General features: G+C 37.6%; 1 protein-coding gene across 2 annotated transcripts in view; it reads left to right on the top strand.

Annotated features, from left to right (window-relative positions):
• Positions 1-11,928, top strand: part of LOC149536852 (Transducin/WD40 repeat-like superfamily protein) — a 65,339-nt gene extending 53,411 nt beyond the window's left edge. For both annotated transcript variants that reach the window (XM_089805255.1, XM_089805254.1), the window contains 7 exons: positions 2,837-2,924; positions 3,096-3,171; positions 3,612-3,711; positions 11,033-11,084; positions 11,255-11,395; positions 11,567-11,654; positions 11,766-11,928. In XM_089805255.1, the coding sequence (XP_089661381.1) occupies positions 2,837-2,924; positions 3,096-3,171; positions 3,612-3,711; positions 11,033-11,084; positions 11,255-11,395; positions 11,567-11,654; positions 11,766-11,819 (599 nt within the window). In that variant the 3' untranslated portion in view covers positions 11,820-11,928. The remainder of the gene's footprint in view (positions 1-2,836; positions 2,925-3,095; positions 3,172-3,611; positions 3,712-11,032; positions 11,085-11,254; positions 11,396-11,566; positions 11,655-11,765) is intronic.
• Positions 11,929-13,234: the final 1,306 nt, after the last annotated feature.

Below are 13,234 nucleotides of genomic sequence, written 5' to 3'. Positions count from 1 at the left end.
AGCCACTTGCCGCATCTTAGTGATTAGGCCTGAGCTACCTTTTGAACACATCTTCTATCTGTTTGTACTGCAGACTTCCTTGCCGTTCACTATTGACTATCAATGTCTTCAGCCCGTGTAATCCAATTGGTTTCCATTGTGGTGACTACAGGCCCTGTTGGGATATTGCAAACCCGCAAATTAATCTCTAATAATTTGTTTTCTATTATCTCCACAATGCAGACTCTACAACGCCCATCATTTGCCTAGAACTCTTTCACAGAAAATAAATTGGTTTCACAATATTCAATTCCGCAAATTTGTCAGTGATTCTCGTGAATGATTGACATGGTTGTTCAAGATTTAGTTTGTTTCTTTTAATTTCTTGGCTACTTTTTCTAGTCACAGAAAATAATATCCCCCACGCCAATTATTAGACTCATGGCTAAATAAACAATAAATTAAAATTTATTACTCCACCAAATTTGAATCTTAGAATATGCAGATAACTCTGGTCATAGAACTTTCCATGAAATTTCCCTGATTAAAAAAACTTTGCAGACTGGCAGCTCTAATAAAACCTATTGAGAATTTTCTGTATAAGCTTTATAGGTTGGTAAGAAAACCAACTTTGATACCATTGTAATATCCCTAACCAGATATTTGCTGATTTCTCTTATAAACAAAATAATTAGAACTAAAACCTTGCAAATGTATTCCAGCACAAACGAATCCAGTACAATGGCCGACAGATGTTTAACTAGCTTCTTCTTAAGTATGATATTCAAACTCAGATATAGGCAATTGGAATACAATACGTTGTTTAAACTAGAAGATTCTTCACAAATTAATAACCAGTCCTTTCAGATTAATACTTAGGATTTGAGGCATATAGAAATGCATTACAGACTTATAATGTTAAAACCAGAAACTTCCATACAACTCTGCAAATACGTTATTGCATTATACAACAGCAATACAATAACTAGTACAAAAACCCAATCCTAAATACAGATTTAATAGTCAGATTGGAATGCTAGTATAAGAACCTGTAAGCGCGAATGAAACATTTGAAATGATATTTCTCGGGACAATGGGTTTGCGTCCCTATCAGCTAGCACAAGGGGCTAGGTCCTCCAACTAGCTGAAAGCTGAAGCTTTTTGAGACTCAAAAGAGAGAAAACTGAATTGAATAATAAAATCAAGCATTGTCCAACAATGAGCCTCTTTCTCCTTTTAATACACAAACCAAGACTCTTCGGCTCCTCTTTGGCTTTAGCCTTTCGTCTTATTCCCTGGTGGCTCTTCAACTTCCTTAAGGCATTTCGTCTTGTTCCTCCTTGACCCTTTGTCCTTTGTATAACATTAAATTGACCTTTTAATATTTTGAGTCTTTGTCTCAGAGTCAATTTTAATATTATATATAGAATAAGACTTCAATTTTTCTAATGTCCCAAAAGGGAACATTACAAGTTGATCCAACTACATATTACTTCTCTTGACGATACACAATATATTTAAAGGACCTGACGGTTGCCAAGAGGAACAGAATTGCTAATCATCTGATGCTTATAACTACCGGAGAATGACCTATTGACATAGACAAATTACGAATATTATTGAACATAACAATAGAAATTGGATGCTGAATACACCCTAGTTCTGAGTTTTAAAAGCTAGATACATTTTTTTTGAGTGTTGCAATAGAAGAAAAATAAAAGTTTCCCCTCAATTTGATTTTTCTCTTTTTTATACTTCTGGTTTGCTAAGTCAATCACAATATGAAATTCAAAAGTTTTAATGACGTCCGTGAGACCATTGGTCTAAGGGACCAAAAGAAGAGCCAGTTAAGCAGCCTGCTGTAATTTCTCCAGGTTGTCCCTTTTGTCTCCTCAAAAAGTTCATTCATGCTGTCCCTTTTGAAGAATGCCACTATGCTCATCATAGTATTATGTGTTTTGCTAACTCAATTTTGTTGCTTCAATACAATTTTTTGGGTCTCATTATGTAGATTTTGTGTTGAGCATCAGAGTCTCGAGTCCAAGTTGGGCTGCTGAGTCCATGCTGAATCTGAGTTTTCCAAGCAGAAGAGGACTACTTGGCAGAAGATGCCAATAAGGGGAATTCATAGTTGAATATTTTAGTATTACCTATCTCATTTCCATTTAATTATAATAACGCTCTTTCAAGTGGAGTGATTAAGCAAATGATAGCATTTGAACAACTAAAGTTCACCGTAAGCTAAATTTCAGTTCTAGTCACTGCAATTTACAAGAACCTCTATAGTTGTTTTCAATCTGTTTGGGCAAGTGATTGGATGTGTTAATTGAAGAACACTTCAACATTTAATTTTTTGAGTGTATTCAAGAAAATTTATCATCAAGCTTTTTAATTCATATCCAAGATGGCAGGATAAACCTGAGTATTCTAGGAATATTCTATTCTTGAAATAAGAAAGGGCTGGCTTTAGAAAAAAATATCTTAGATATAATTTGATTTCTAGGATGACATTATGTGTATTTTCTGAAGCTCATTTAGAAAACTCGTTGGTAATAGCTTATGCAGTAGGTATAAGTTATCTTCTTCTTGTGCTAAAACCCAATAAAGTCATAATCAACTAATTTTCTTTGATCTCTTATAATTATGAATCTTCTGAATACAAAACATTAAGCTGTTGTTTAGTTGGTTGATTTTCTTAGGACTGTGCTTTTGTATTCACGTGCTTGTTTTGAAAAGGTTTCTATAATTTGGTTATAAAAATCAAGTAAAAGAAACTTTAGGTGGTCTTATCATCTAGTTTTTAAGTTCCATTAATTGTAAAACAATGCCCAATAATGCTAACATAGAAGCTTTGCAGGTGTTGGAACACCACTTCGTCGAGGATTAGGAGGAGTATCATTACTAAAGTGGTCTCCAACAGGGGACTATTTGTTCTCGGCAAAGCCGTATGCACCCTCGTTTTTAACACTTGCCAAGGATGAAAAATTATATAGCTTTTCTCAATGTTCTTTTTAAGATTAGAAACAATGTGTTATGAGGTTGTGTGGCTATTTTTCTTGAAGGTATTTAATTCTCTCTTTGTCAGAAATCACCTCACATGTAATTTCATCTGACAGCAATGGAACATTTTACCTATGGGAAACAAACACATGGACTTCAGAGCCATGGTCATCATCTGGCGGTTCGGTCATTGTAAGCATTCTTTTTAAATATGCATCCATAGGGTCTTCCTCTTAAATCACAAGCATCATGGCTGAATGTAGATTTACCGTAACGGTTGTTTGTAAGAGGCTCTTTTTTTGAGTAGAGAATGAAATTGAGTATTTTGGTCATTTGTGGCCTGTAATATAGCTCTTAATTTTTTGTTTGTATTAAGTAGCAGAGCTTATCTGAAAGTATTGTATCCGTTATGCAGGCATTAGTTGGTTTATTAACCTGAATGGGATCTTTCCTATTTTTCAACAGATAGATAACTATCGTAACTGAGTCCAATAACTGTCAGTCTTTTGCTACAATAATGTGCAGACGTGCCTGCAAACATTTTATATTTAGGAGAAATTTCTTTCAAATATCTTATCTGATAATTATCTTAGATTCTGACCTTCTGAAGTATTGGATCTTTTCTATGACAGAGTGCAGCATGGGGTCCTGATGGCCGTATGCTTTTTATGGCCTTTTCGGAATCCATAACATTGGGATCATTACACTTTTCTGGAAGACCTCCATCGCTGGGTAAATTCACAACTTTTGGGACATGAAATTGTATCTGTGTTGGTTGTTTGCAATTTTCTAATCTTATGCTTTACATTTCCTTTTTATTTAAAGTATTTTATGAAGTTTATCCTGAGGCAATTTATTTTAACCTTCAATTTGAAAAACTATCCAAATTTTACTACATACAAAATGAACCTTAATTAGTTTTTGACTGGATTCTATTTATAATATGCTGATGTAGTACTGTAAGTGTGCACATATTTAAGTAGTGATTGGGTTTAATTTTTTTTGTGCAGCTTTAGTAGTATTCCTTTGCACTTGCTGCAAAGTTTGTTGGGTGGTTGGTGCCTCCGTCCCCTCTAGGTGAAGTTACCTTTCAGCATAGACTGATGGATTTGTGACATGTGCTTAACTGCCTCCTATGGATCCTTGTCTCTGGCTGTTGTGACGTTCATTAACAGCTCGAGCTTTTCATCCAACGACAATGGTGATTCCAACAAGTGGTATCGGAGCATTGGGTTATGGGGTCAAATTCCTCGGGTCATGCTGAGGGTGGGATTGTTGGGTGGTTGGTGCCTCTGTCCCCTCTAGGTGAAGATACCTTTCAGCAACGACAACGGTGATTCCAACAAGTGGTATTGGAGCATTGGGTTACGGGTTCAAATCCCTCGGGTCATGCTGAGGGGGGGATTATTGGGTGGTTGGTGCCTCCGTCCCTTCTAAGTAAAGACACCTTTCACCATAGACTGATGGATTTGTGATATGTGCTTAACTAGCTTCTGTGGATCCTTGTCTCTAGCTGTTGTGCCGTTCATTGACAGCTCGAGCTTTTGGTGCAACGACAACGGTGATTCCAATAGAGTTGTCCATATTGCAAGAAATACATAATTGATGACAAGTGAACATTGAAAATGAATATTTAGCAACTCCAACATGCGTAAACACGTGATATACAAAGTTCTAGGTGTTAATGTTAGATTCTAGTAGGATAAACATAAATTGTAAATTTAAATAAAATATAATATACTCTATATTATCTGTATTTGAAATTATATGATTTCACACACACACACACACACACACACACACACACACACACACACACACACACACACACACACATCTTATTTACTTTATTAACGATACACAATTTGCGTAATGTCAAATCGTTTTAAAAATATCAAGCAACCGAATTCAATCCGGAGACGACATAATCAAGTGTGTAATTGAATGCAACTTATGAAGGGGATATATTTCTCTTATGACTTTGGATGCATTCAACGCAGGGAGACATGTCCATTCGTGGACAGGTGTCCACATCACCTTTTATGTCCCATATAAATCTCAGTCGACGAGTATCCAAATGCATTGAACACATTGAAAATTCCAAGTCTTTAGTCATTACTTACTGGTTGACCTCGCCTTCTTTACTAGTCAAACACATTTAGTATTTTCAATACCGAGTACCATCTGTCAAGTCGGACAAAATTCTGACATCATGTAGAAGGATAGATTACATCAACACATCAACATCTATATATATATATATATATATATATTGATTTCAAGTGGTTCAAAGGTTCATTAATATATAAATTATATATAGAAATCTATATTTCAGTAATTTAAATTGAATTTAAATAATTTTGATTACCAAAATTAACACTAGGGATGAGTATGGAAGGAAATGGGGAATGCATTCCTCATATAGTAGGGGACATGAGAGATTTTTTAGGGGATGGCAATAAAAAATTAGGGGAAATTTAAAAACATAGGAATTTCAATTTTTCATATACCGTTGGTTTGGTAGATATCCTGGTCGTCACAGAGACACATGAGAGTCACATACATCCTCTTCTAGGTTATGCTAGGTATTAGTGGTTATCTATTAGTAGAGAGGAGGTGCGTGCTTCGGGAGGCTTTTGGGGTTTTGGGGGTGTGGGTTGTTTGGTTAGAGATGATCTCATTGTCACGTCGTTGATCTATTCTGATGTCTATGCTAGATTCTTGTGGATCTGTATTAGTCCTACTAGTTAGCATCAGAGGGACATCTATATTGTTGTGCGCTACTTTCCACTTGCCTCTTCTCTGTATGCCATTCATAGTGCTGAGGATGGGGACCCGTTCTTGGACTTGCTCGAGGGCATCCCCAAGTTTGCAGCCACTGGCAATGTCATTTTATTAGGGGATTTTAATGCTTGTACTAGAGATTTTAGACTACTATACATGACCACCATTTTGATTGGACTTGTACTTCTGAGACGAATCCTACTAGCCTGGGGCTTTAGTGCACCTCAGAGGATAGTCAAGGGCCACTCTCTCTATTTATGGCCATCATCTCCTCCATCTTTGTGAGTCCTCCGACCTGGTGATTCTGAACGGCCTCTCATGCTTCCACGGTTCTAAGTTGTTCACTTGGTGGCCCCATTTTGGTGGTGCAAGTGTTGTGGACTATGCCCTCACTTGTGCTTCCTTCATTTCGTTCATTCACAGTTTCACTGTCACCCGCCTTCCCTTGGTTGACCATGCTCTCCTTAGCCTTGTGCTTCACTTCTCTAGCTGTTCACCTCCCCTTTCCCACCCCCTGCTAGTGGCTATCCACACCCCTATCCGCTTCTGCTTCCTCGAGAGTGATGGTGATCTTTTCCTCATCCATCTCCGATGTCTTCTTCCCCCTGGTGGTTTCTCTGGATCTGACCTGGTCTCCTCCTTGTTTGACCTTTTAGTTGTTGCGACCTAGGAGTTTTCTCTCCTCTCCATCCCCCATTGCCACCGCTACCACTCCTTACGCCATAACACTTTCCTTGTGAACCGTTGGTTCAATGACGACTATAAATCCTTCCATTGCCACTTGCGCTCTGCATTCATGTCTCACTTAGATGATTTCACTAGCATGTGTTGCTTGTACAATCATTTCCTTTTCTAAAAGAAACAATCGTTCTTTTCTTCCTAGTGTCATTTCCTTTGTGACACGTTATCCCGCAACCTGAAGCTCTTCTAGTGCACTTTATTCCCTCGCTGCCTTCCCCCGCCCTCCACCCTCGATCTCCACTCCCTCACCTCCCATGCCTCCACTCTCTATGACATTCTTGGCCAACCTCCTCTCCACCTCACCTTGCCTCCTAGCTGCCACCTTTTCACCTCGTCCAACATCCATAAGGCTCATTAGATTCATGAGCTCCAACAGGGCGGTTGATGAGGAGGGTTTTTAGGCTGAGCTCCTTAAGCTTGATGTTCTTATCTTGGTATTCTTTGTTCCAGTGCTCTTCAATAGAGTTGTCTGCACTGGTTTTCTTAATTCATGGTCGAGACACATCATATATCCGATTCACAAGATTGACTTGGCTTCGGACCCGAGCAACTACAAAACTATCATGATTGGGCACACCTTTGCCAAGCTCTATGCTACATCGTTGAACATTATTCTTTCCATTGAGCTTGACAAGAGAGCTTGCAGAGCCAAAGGCCAGGTTGGCTTTCGGGCGAATTGCTAGACCATGGACCACATGTTGACTGTACGGGCCATCATCGAGGAGGCTCGTCACTACTCTGTGAAAGTCTACTATTGTTTTGTGGACTTTCATAAGGCCTTTGATACCATCCTGTGGGTGTCCATTTTCTAGAGACGGAGAGACATCGGGATTTCAAAGATCTTAATGACAGCTATTATGAGGTTATATGATAGTGTGATTGGTAGATTCAGGTTGCTGGTGGGTTTCAAGTCTCCCATTTAGAGCATTATTGGGGTGAAATAGGGTTTCCCTCTTTCCCCACCTTGTTTTGCATTTATTTTAATGAGCTTGAGTCCTTTATGAGGAACTCCTCGCTCCCTGTTGATGGTTGCTACTTACATCAGGTCTTGATCTCCATTCTCATGTTTGCCGATGATGTGATCCTTCTGGCCTCTTCTCCAGAGGCTTCTCAATGGCTTGGCTTCCTTTTGTGACCTTCAGCAACTTTACGTGAACTTGAGCAAGACTCGGGTTATGGTCTTCAACTGTTTCTAGGGTCAAGAAATCAAGATTACCACATCCTATGTCTACCTTGGGGTCAAGTTCTTTGGACTTCACTTCAATTTGAGACCTGTTATTGAGTCTAGAGTTAGTAAGGGGATGGGCTCCCTTGCAATGCTCGAAAGACAATGCTTCAAACATCACTTCCAGGACACTTTGTCAAAGTTGTCCCTTTGAGGCTCTCTGGTCAAACCGACTGTTCTTTATGGCTCGGTGGTTTGGGGGCCCTCTCTCCTTGACTCGGATTGGGCCTCCATCGAGCACGTCTAGACTCTGCTACTTCGATGTATTATTAGATGTCATTAGCTCACCACTCACAACATTATTCTAGCCGAGTTCAGAGCCCATCCTTTTAGGCTAGCCGTCATTTTTCATCTGATTTGGTTTCTTCACCATATTCGTGGCTTTGTAGACTCAATGGGCGACAAACATAGATACTCATACTTGGCTTATTGTTCCCGAGTCACAGTTGCGGAGTCCAATCTGGTCTCCTGTGTCTGTTGGTTTGCATAGGCTTCTTTTTTATTGGGCTTGATTAGGATCGATATTGACTACCTCCTTCCCTATCAGTTCTCGCTTGATGCTCCCGCTCACCTCCTCCCCTCATAATAGGGGTTGAACGAGCATGTCAGACTTGACATTTATAAACAGTACATCACCATGATGTGGTGTAATCTTGTTGGGGGGTTACGTTCGAAGGTGGCCTTTTATGCTAAGCACTTGCTTGATATTCGAGATGGTATTATTGTGCGCCCTAAGTACCTGTCTCGGTGTTGGTGTCATGCCTTACGCATCTCCCTTGGGTTCTTAAGAGTTGGCTCCCACTGGCTTTGGATCCAAACAGACCATCACATTGTTTGAGAGGAATGTGGACCGGACTTGCCATATGTGCACCTTGGCTACGGTTGAGATGGAGATCCATTTCATTTTTCACTACCCCGCCTATTACGAGATTCAAGGGAGATTCTATTGCTTATTCAAAGAATGTTACTCCCTTGCAGCCTTTTTTAGCTATACGGACTAGAGGTGCCTTGCACTGTACTATAGAGAGACTATGCAGTTCCATGAACACACTTTGTAGCTCTTATTCTCCCAAAGAGAGTCTTGGTTCAGCTCATCACCACTTTCTTTTCTCCCTCATCTTCGGCTTGTGGGATGAAGCAACCATCCTATGCCATCGCCACCAGTCATTCCAGATCTGCGAGGCCTCGCACCCCACCAATAGTTATTGGCAGCGGCTAGGGGCCCTTGCTTGCTTTAGTTTGTACCCTTCGGTGCTTGACTTCTTTCGGTTGAGGAAGGACCCCTAGTCCCTGCCTTGTTGGATTGTTGCTACTTGCTTCTTTTATTTCATGTTTTCTCTTTCCTAGGCACCGTTTGTTACTCTTGTAGCTGGCTGTCTTTCTTCTTGTACACTTTTCACTCCCATAGACCCTTGGGTGATCTTTTGTTGGACATTAATAAATTTGTCTTATCTTATACAAGTCATTCTTGAAATAAATTGCAGAACAATATTATGAAACATTAGAGCTGAATTGAGAATTTACGTACCTTGAAATATAAGGTGTCAAAATTTCAATGTTTAATCAGTTCAATTTGATTTTTTATTTACTGATGTGCATATACATATAACAACAAAATGAATAGGCCAAATAGGTACAAGTACTAAAAGACAAAATGCAGGCAATGTAAGATCTACTTTTACTCATCCTTTGTCTCATGCTCACCTAAAGTTGACTTTAAATATGATTCTTTGCTAGTTGCTAGAATCACTTTACTCCATGCAATAGTTATCTAGAATCACATTGTTTAGAAACACACTGTTTATCACAGATTTGTTTTTCCACAATGGTAATAGTAAACAATATCCTACTTTGACTTGTAATACATGTATAGAAGAAAAGGGTAGCACACATTTTCCACCAACTAGATATAATGGAAAAATACCCCTCATATTCGATAATAGTTATTCTACCCATTTTAGGGAAACTCAACAAAAAATTAGGCACATCTAGAGCAAGTAGATCGTCTGTACAAAATAAGACTTTACATTGTTCACACCGTCATATCATGGTAGCCTAACTTCATATTATCATCCGATACAAGCTTTTAAATTTCTTTAACTTATCTATATCCATGTCATGGCCTATTTTATCATATGCTTATTTAAAGAGCAGACTTTGCTAGTTCTTGAAGATAACTTATATCCTCCCATACTAGTTAATGATCCAAGACACGCGACCCTAGTTTTCAACAATAAAACTCAAATTACTTTTAGTTCATATAATATTAGGATCATTTTCACCTCTGCACATAGAGTTAGACAATGATGACTACGACTCTAAAAGCTCCCTCAAGATTTTGGAGTAATTATTGGAAAATCAAACATAATTGACCTGAGAGTAGACAGGCTTGATGATGATAGCTTGCGTTTCATTGGGTCTCTCCTATATAGTGAGGACATATCAATTGAAAGGTAAGATCACTACCATCCATGCAAATTTGGCCTTAAGTTGAAGCACATGAAACCACAAACCTTGGATTTATCGCCTAAACCCTTCCCTACAGATTTGGGTCACATGAGCATGCTTCCCCCAAGGATTGCCTACATACTTGCTTCCAAATGGGATTGAGGCCTCACGTAGTTCTCTCCTTAATCTCTCAAGTAACATACACTTCGGTCTTTATACCCAAGTTTTAGTTAATGATTTACATTAATCAATAATTCTTAATGGTAGGTAGGAAAATATAACTAAGTTCACGATATAACAAATCTGTACTAAGAAACTTCCAACATTGACATTGGTTATAAACTTATAAATGGGAATCTTCAAAGTGCTATGTGAGGTTACAAATTAGTATCTTTTCTTGATACAAGTTTTAGTAACTCGTATGAGTCGTGTTTTGCTTGGCATGCCTTCTGACATAGGTTATATCCATTGACAGTGATTGCAAACAATGGGAAGGTAGTTATTTCTGACTTAAAGGAGTCAAGTTTACAGATCAAAATATTGTGCTCACAATATAAACTACCATAATTAAAAAGCTTTTTAATTGTATCATGATCTCAACTTCCAATTGAAATTTTTCCATTTCAGAGCTATAGGAAGCAATGGTGGCTGGATCACAAGATTCAAGCAACAGATGGTTGAGGTTAAACTACTAGATATGGCATGCCATATCTGGTAGTTTACACTGTGAGCAAAATATTTTGATCTGTGAACTTTAGTCTATTATTAATAAGTTGGTGTTCTTTCAGTAACTTGCCCAGATTATCAATAGTAAGGATTTTGGGTATCTGATTTCTTACATGCTTGATTTGGCAGATGCACACTTACTGCCCGTGGATTTACCAGAAATTGGGTCCATAACTGGAGGGTGAGATATATGATTGTGTTTCAGTCTGATGTTATCACAGGACTATTTGCAAAGAGAGTGTTCCAACATGCTATATGTTTGAGCTTAGTTAGAGAAGTAAATGTGAGTTGGAATAACTGTCTACCATGATTCTAAATATATTTCAACTTCTCCAAACTTTTGCTGTCTAGGTTTGGCAACATTGAAAAGATGGCCTGGGATGTTTCTGGAGAGAGATTAGCTTTGTCATATCGTGGGGGAGATTCGATGTATGAAGGTCTTATCGCAATCTATGATACAAGAAGAACACCATTCATATCAGCATCACTCATGTAAGTTTTTTTTATTGCTTTCTAGTCTTATATTTATTTTAAGGATTTCCTTTTCAATTGTATTGATTTATTCACGGAAAGTTCTTCATTTTGGATATGTCAAATGCAATTTACCAACATAAAAATCTGTTTGTTTTCCTTTTGTCCTTTTTCTTTGGCTATGAAACATAGAGGATTTATACGAGGGCCAGGAGAACAAGTTAAGCCCCTTGCATTTGCCTTCCATGATAAGTTCAAGCAAGGACCTCTATTGTCAGTGGTAATATTTAATTATATTGTTAACATTATTTTCATTTTTAATTTTTTTTTCCCTTTATTATACAAGGATTTTAGTTTGGCAGGATATAATGTGTTGTTATTGCTTTCTCAGTGCTGGAGCAGTGGTGTGTGCTGCACATACCCTTTTATATTTCGGTCAAACTGATTGTTAAAGAGAAACTATACTGCAAATGTAGTCCAGATGTTTTGGATTATATTTCAATTTAAATGTATTCGGTTTCATATATATTTATATGTATTGATCTCTTTGTGCATTTATCTTCTCTAGCTCTTTTCATCTTGATGATGGATCACTAAGTGCAATTCAAAATGTTGATGCAAAAATATGGCACACAATCGAATCCAAAATATGCATCTCTCTAATGTTGATTGTTTCTAGGGTAACCTTTTGCTTTTATAAGGACAATTTTTTTTTCCAACATTATAGAACATATTTTAAAATTTCTCCTGTGGAATGATGTTATAGAGGATTTCATTCCCAATCTCCTTAATCAACAAGTCATGCTTTTCTGTGAGTTTGAAGAAATAGACCAAATTCTCTACAAAAAGGCTTTTATCCTTTATATTGTGTTGTGCCAAAGGCATCCTTTTCTAAAGCTGAAGAAATTGACGTAGTTTTCTGCAAAGATGTTTTAATCCTTCATATTTTATCATGCTCAGCTATAGCTAGCAGAAGCAGTTGACCTTTTGTCCTAATGATGTTTCTTGCTTATTGCTGCCTGAAGTAATACTCTTCATGCTCCAAAAGATTGTCTTATGTTCCAAAACTTCATAGCATGAATTTGTTGAGAAGCAATTGTTTCCCTTGTGCCATTGCCTAATGGAAATGTTGTACAAAGAAAAGCCAAATTCCATGCACTACTTTTTAAATTTGAATAATTTCTATATGCTCATTATATTTTTTACTTTTAATATATTAGATATTGTTTAGGGTGTTGGAATAAATGAAATGTAAAAGCATAATAGAGGATTCTAGAAATTCCTATATTGATGAATAGGGTTATGTAAAATTCTAGAAATTGTTTATGTTTGATAGTTCAAGAAATATCTATTTCTCCGATAATTTAGACGTTTCTAGAAATAATCAAAGACCTCTATAAATAGAGGCATTATGTAATGTTATTGATATGGACAAAATGGTTAATGAAATATATTAGTGCCGCATCACATTGAGTATTTTTCCATTTTAATTTATTTTGTCCGTCCACCTTCCACAAGGTGTATTAGAGCTGTCGTGGGTTTCTACAAGTGGCATTAGAGCTAGGGTAAGAAAATCTTGTCACCATTTGTAACATACAAATTAGAGCCAGATTAATTGGGAGAATCCTGTCACATTTTTTGACAGAAGCAATTAATCAAGCGATAGCTGAATAAGGAAGGAATTTGTTTGTCATCATTTGTGATAGCAAAGAGTTTTAAAAAAAAATTTAGCAGCAAGGTTATTTGGAGAACCTTGTCACCATTTGTGACAGATGAAGCTATCAAGGGGTAGTTGAAAGCAGACATGAATTTGATCAAGGTTATTAATGAATCTTGTCACCGACATATTTGACAGATGAG

The sequence above is a fragment of the Cupressus sempervirens genome, chromosome 10 (genome assembly GCF_028749045.1).
Source record: "Cupressus sempervirens isolate cs-2001-9-10 chromosome 10, ASM2874904v1, whole genome shotgun sequence".
Classification (NCBI taxonomy): domain Eukaryota; kingdom Viridiplantae; phylum Streptophyta; class Pinopsida; order Cupressales; family Cupressaceae; genus Cupressus; species Cupressus sempervirens.
The sequence above is the reverse complement of the archived record's forward strand: the minus strand, read 5'-3'. Positions and strand labels throughout refer to the sequence as shown.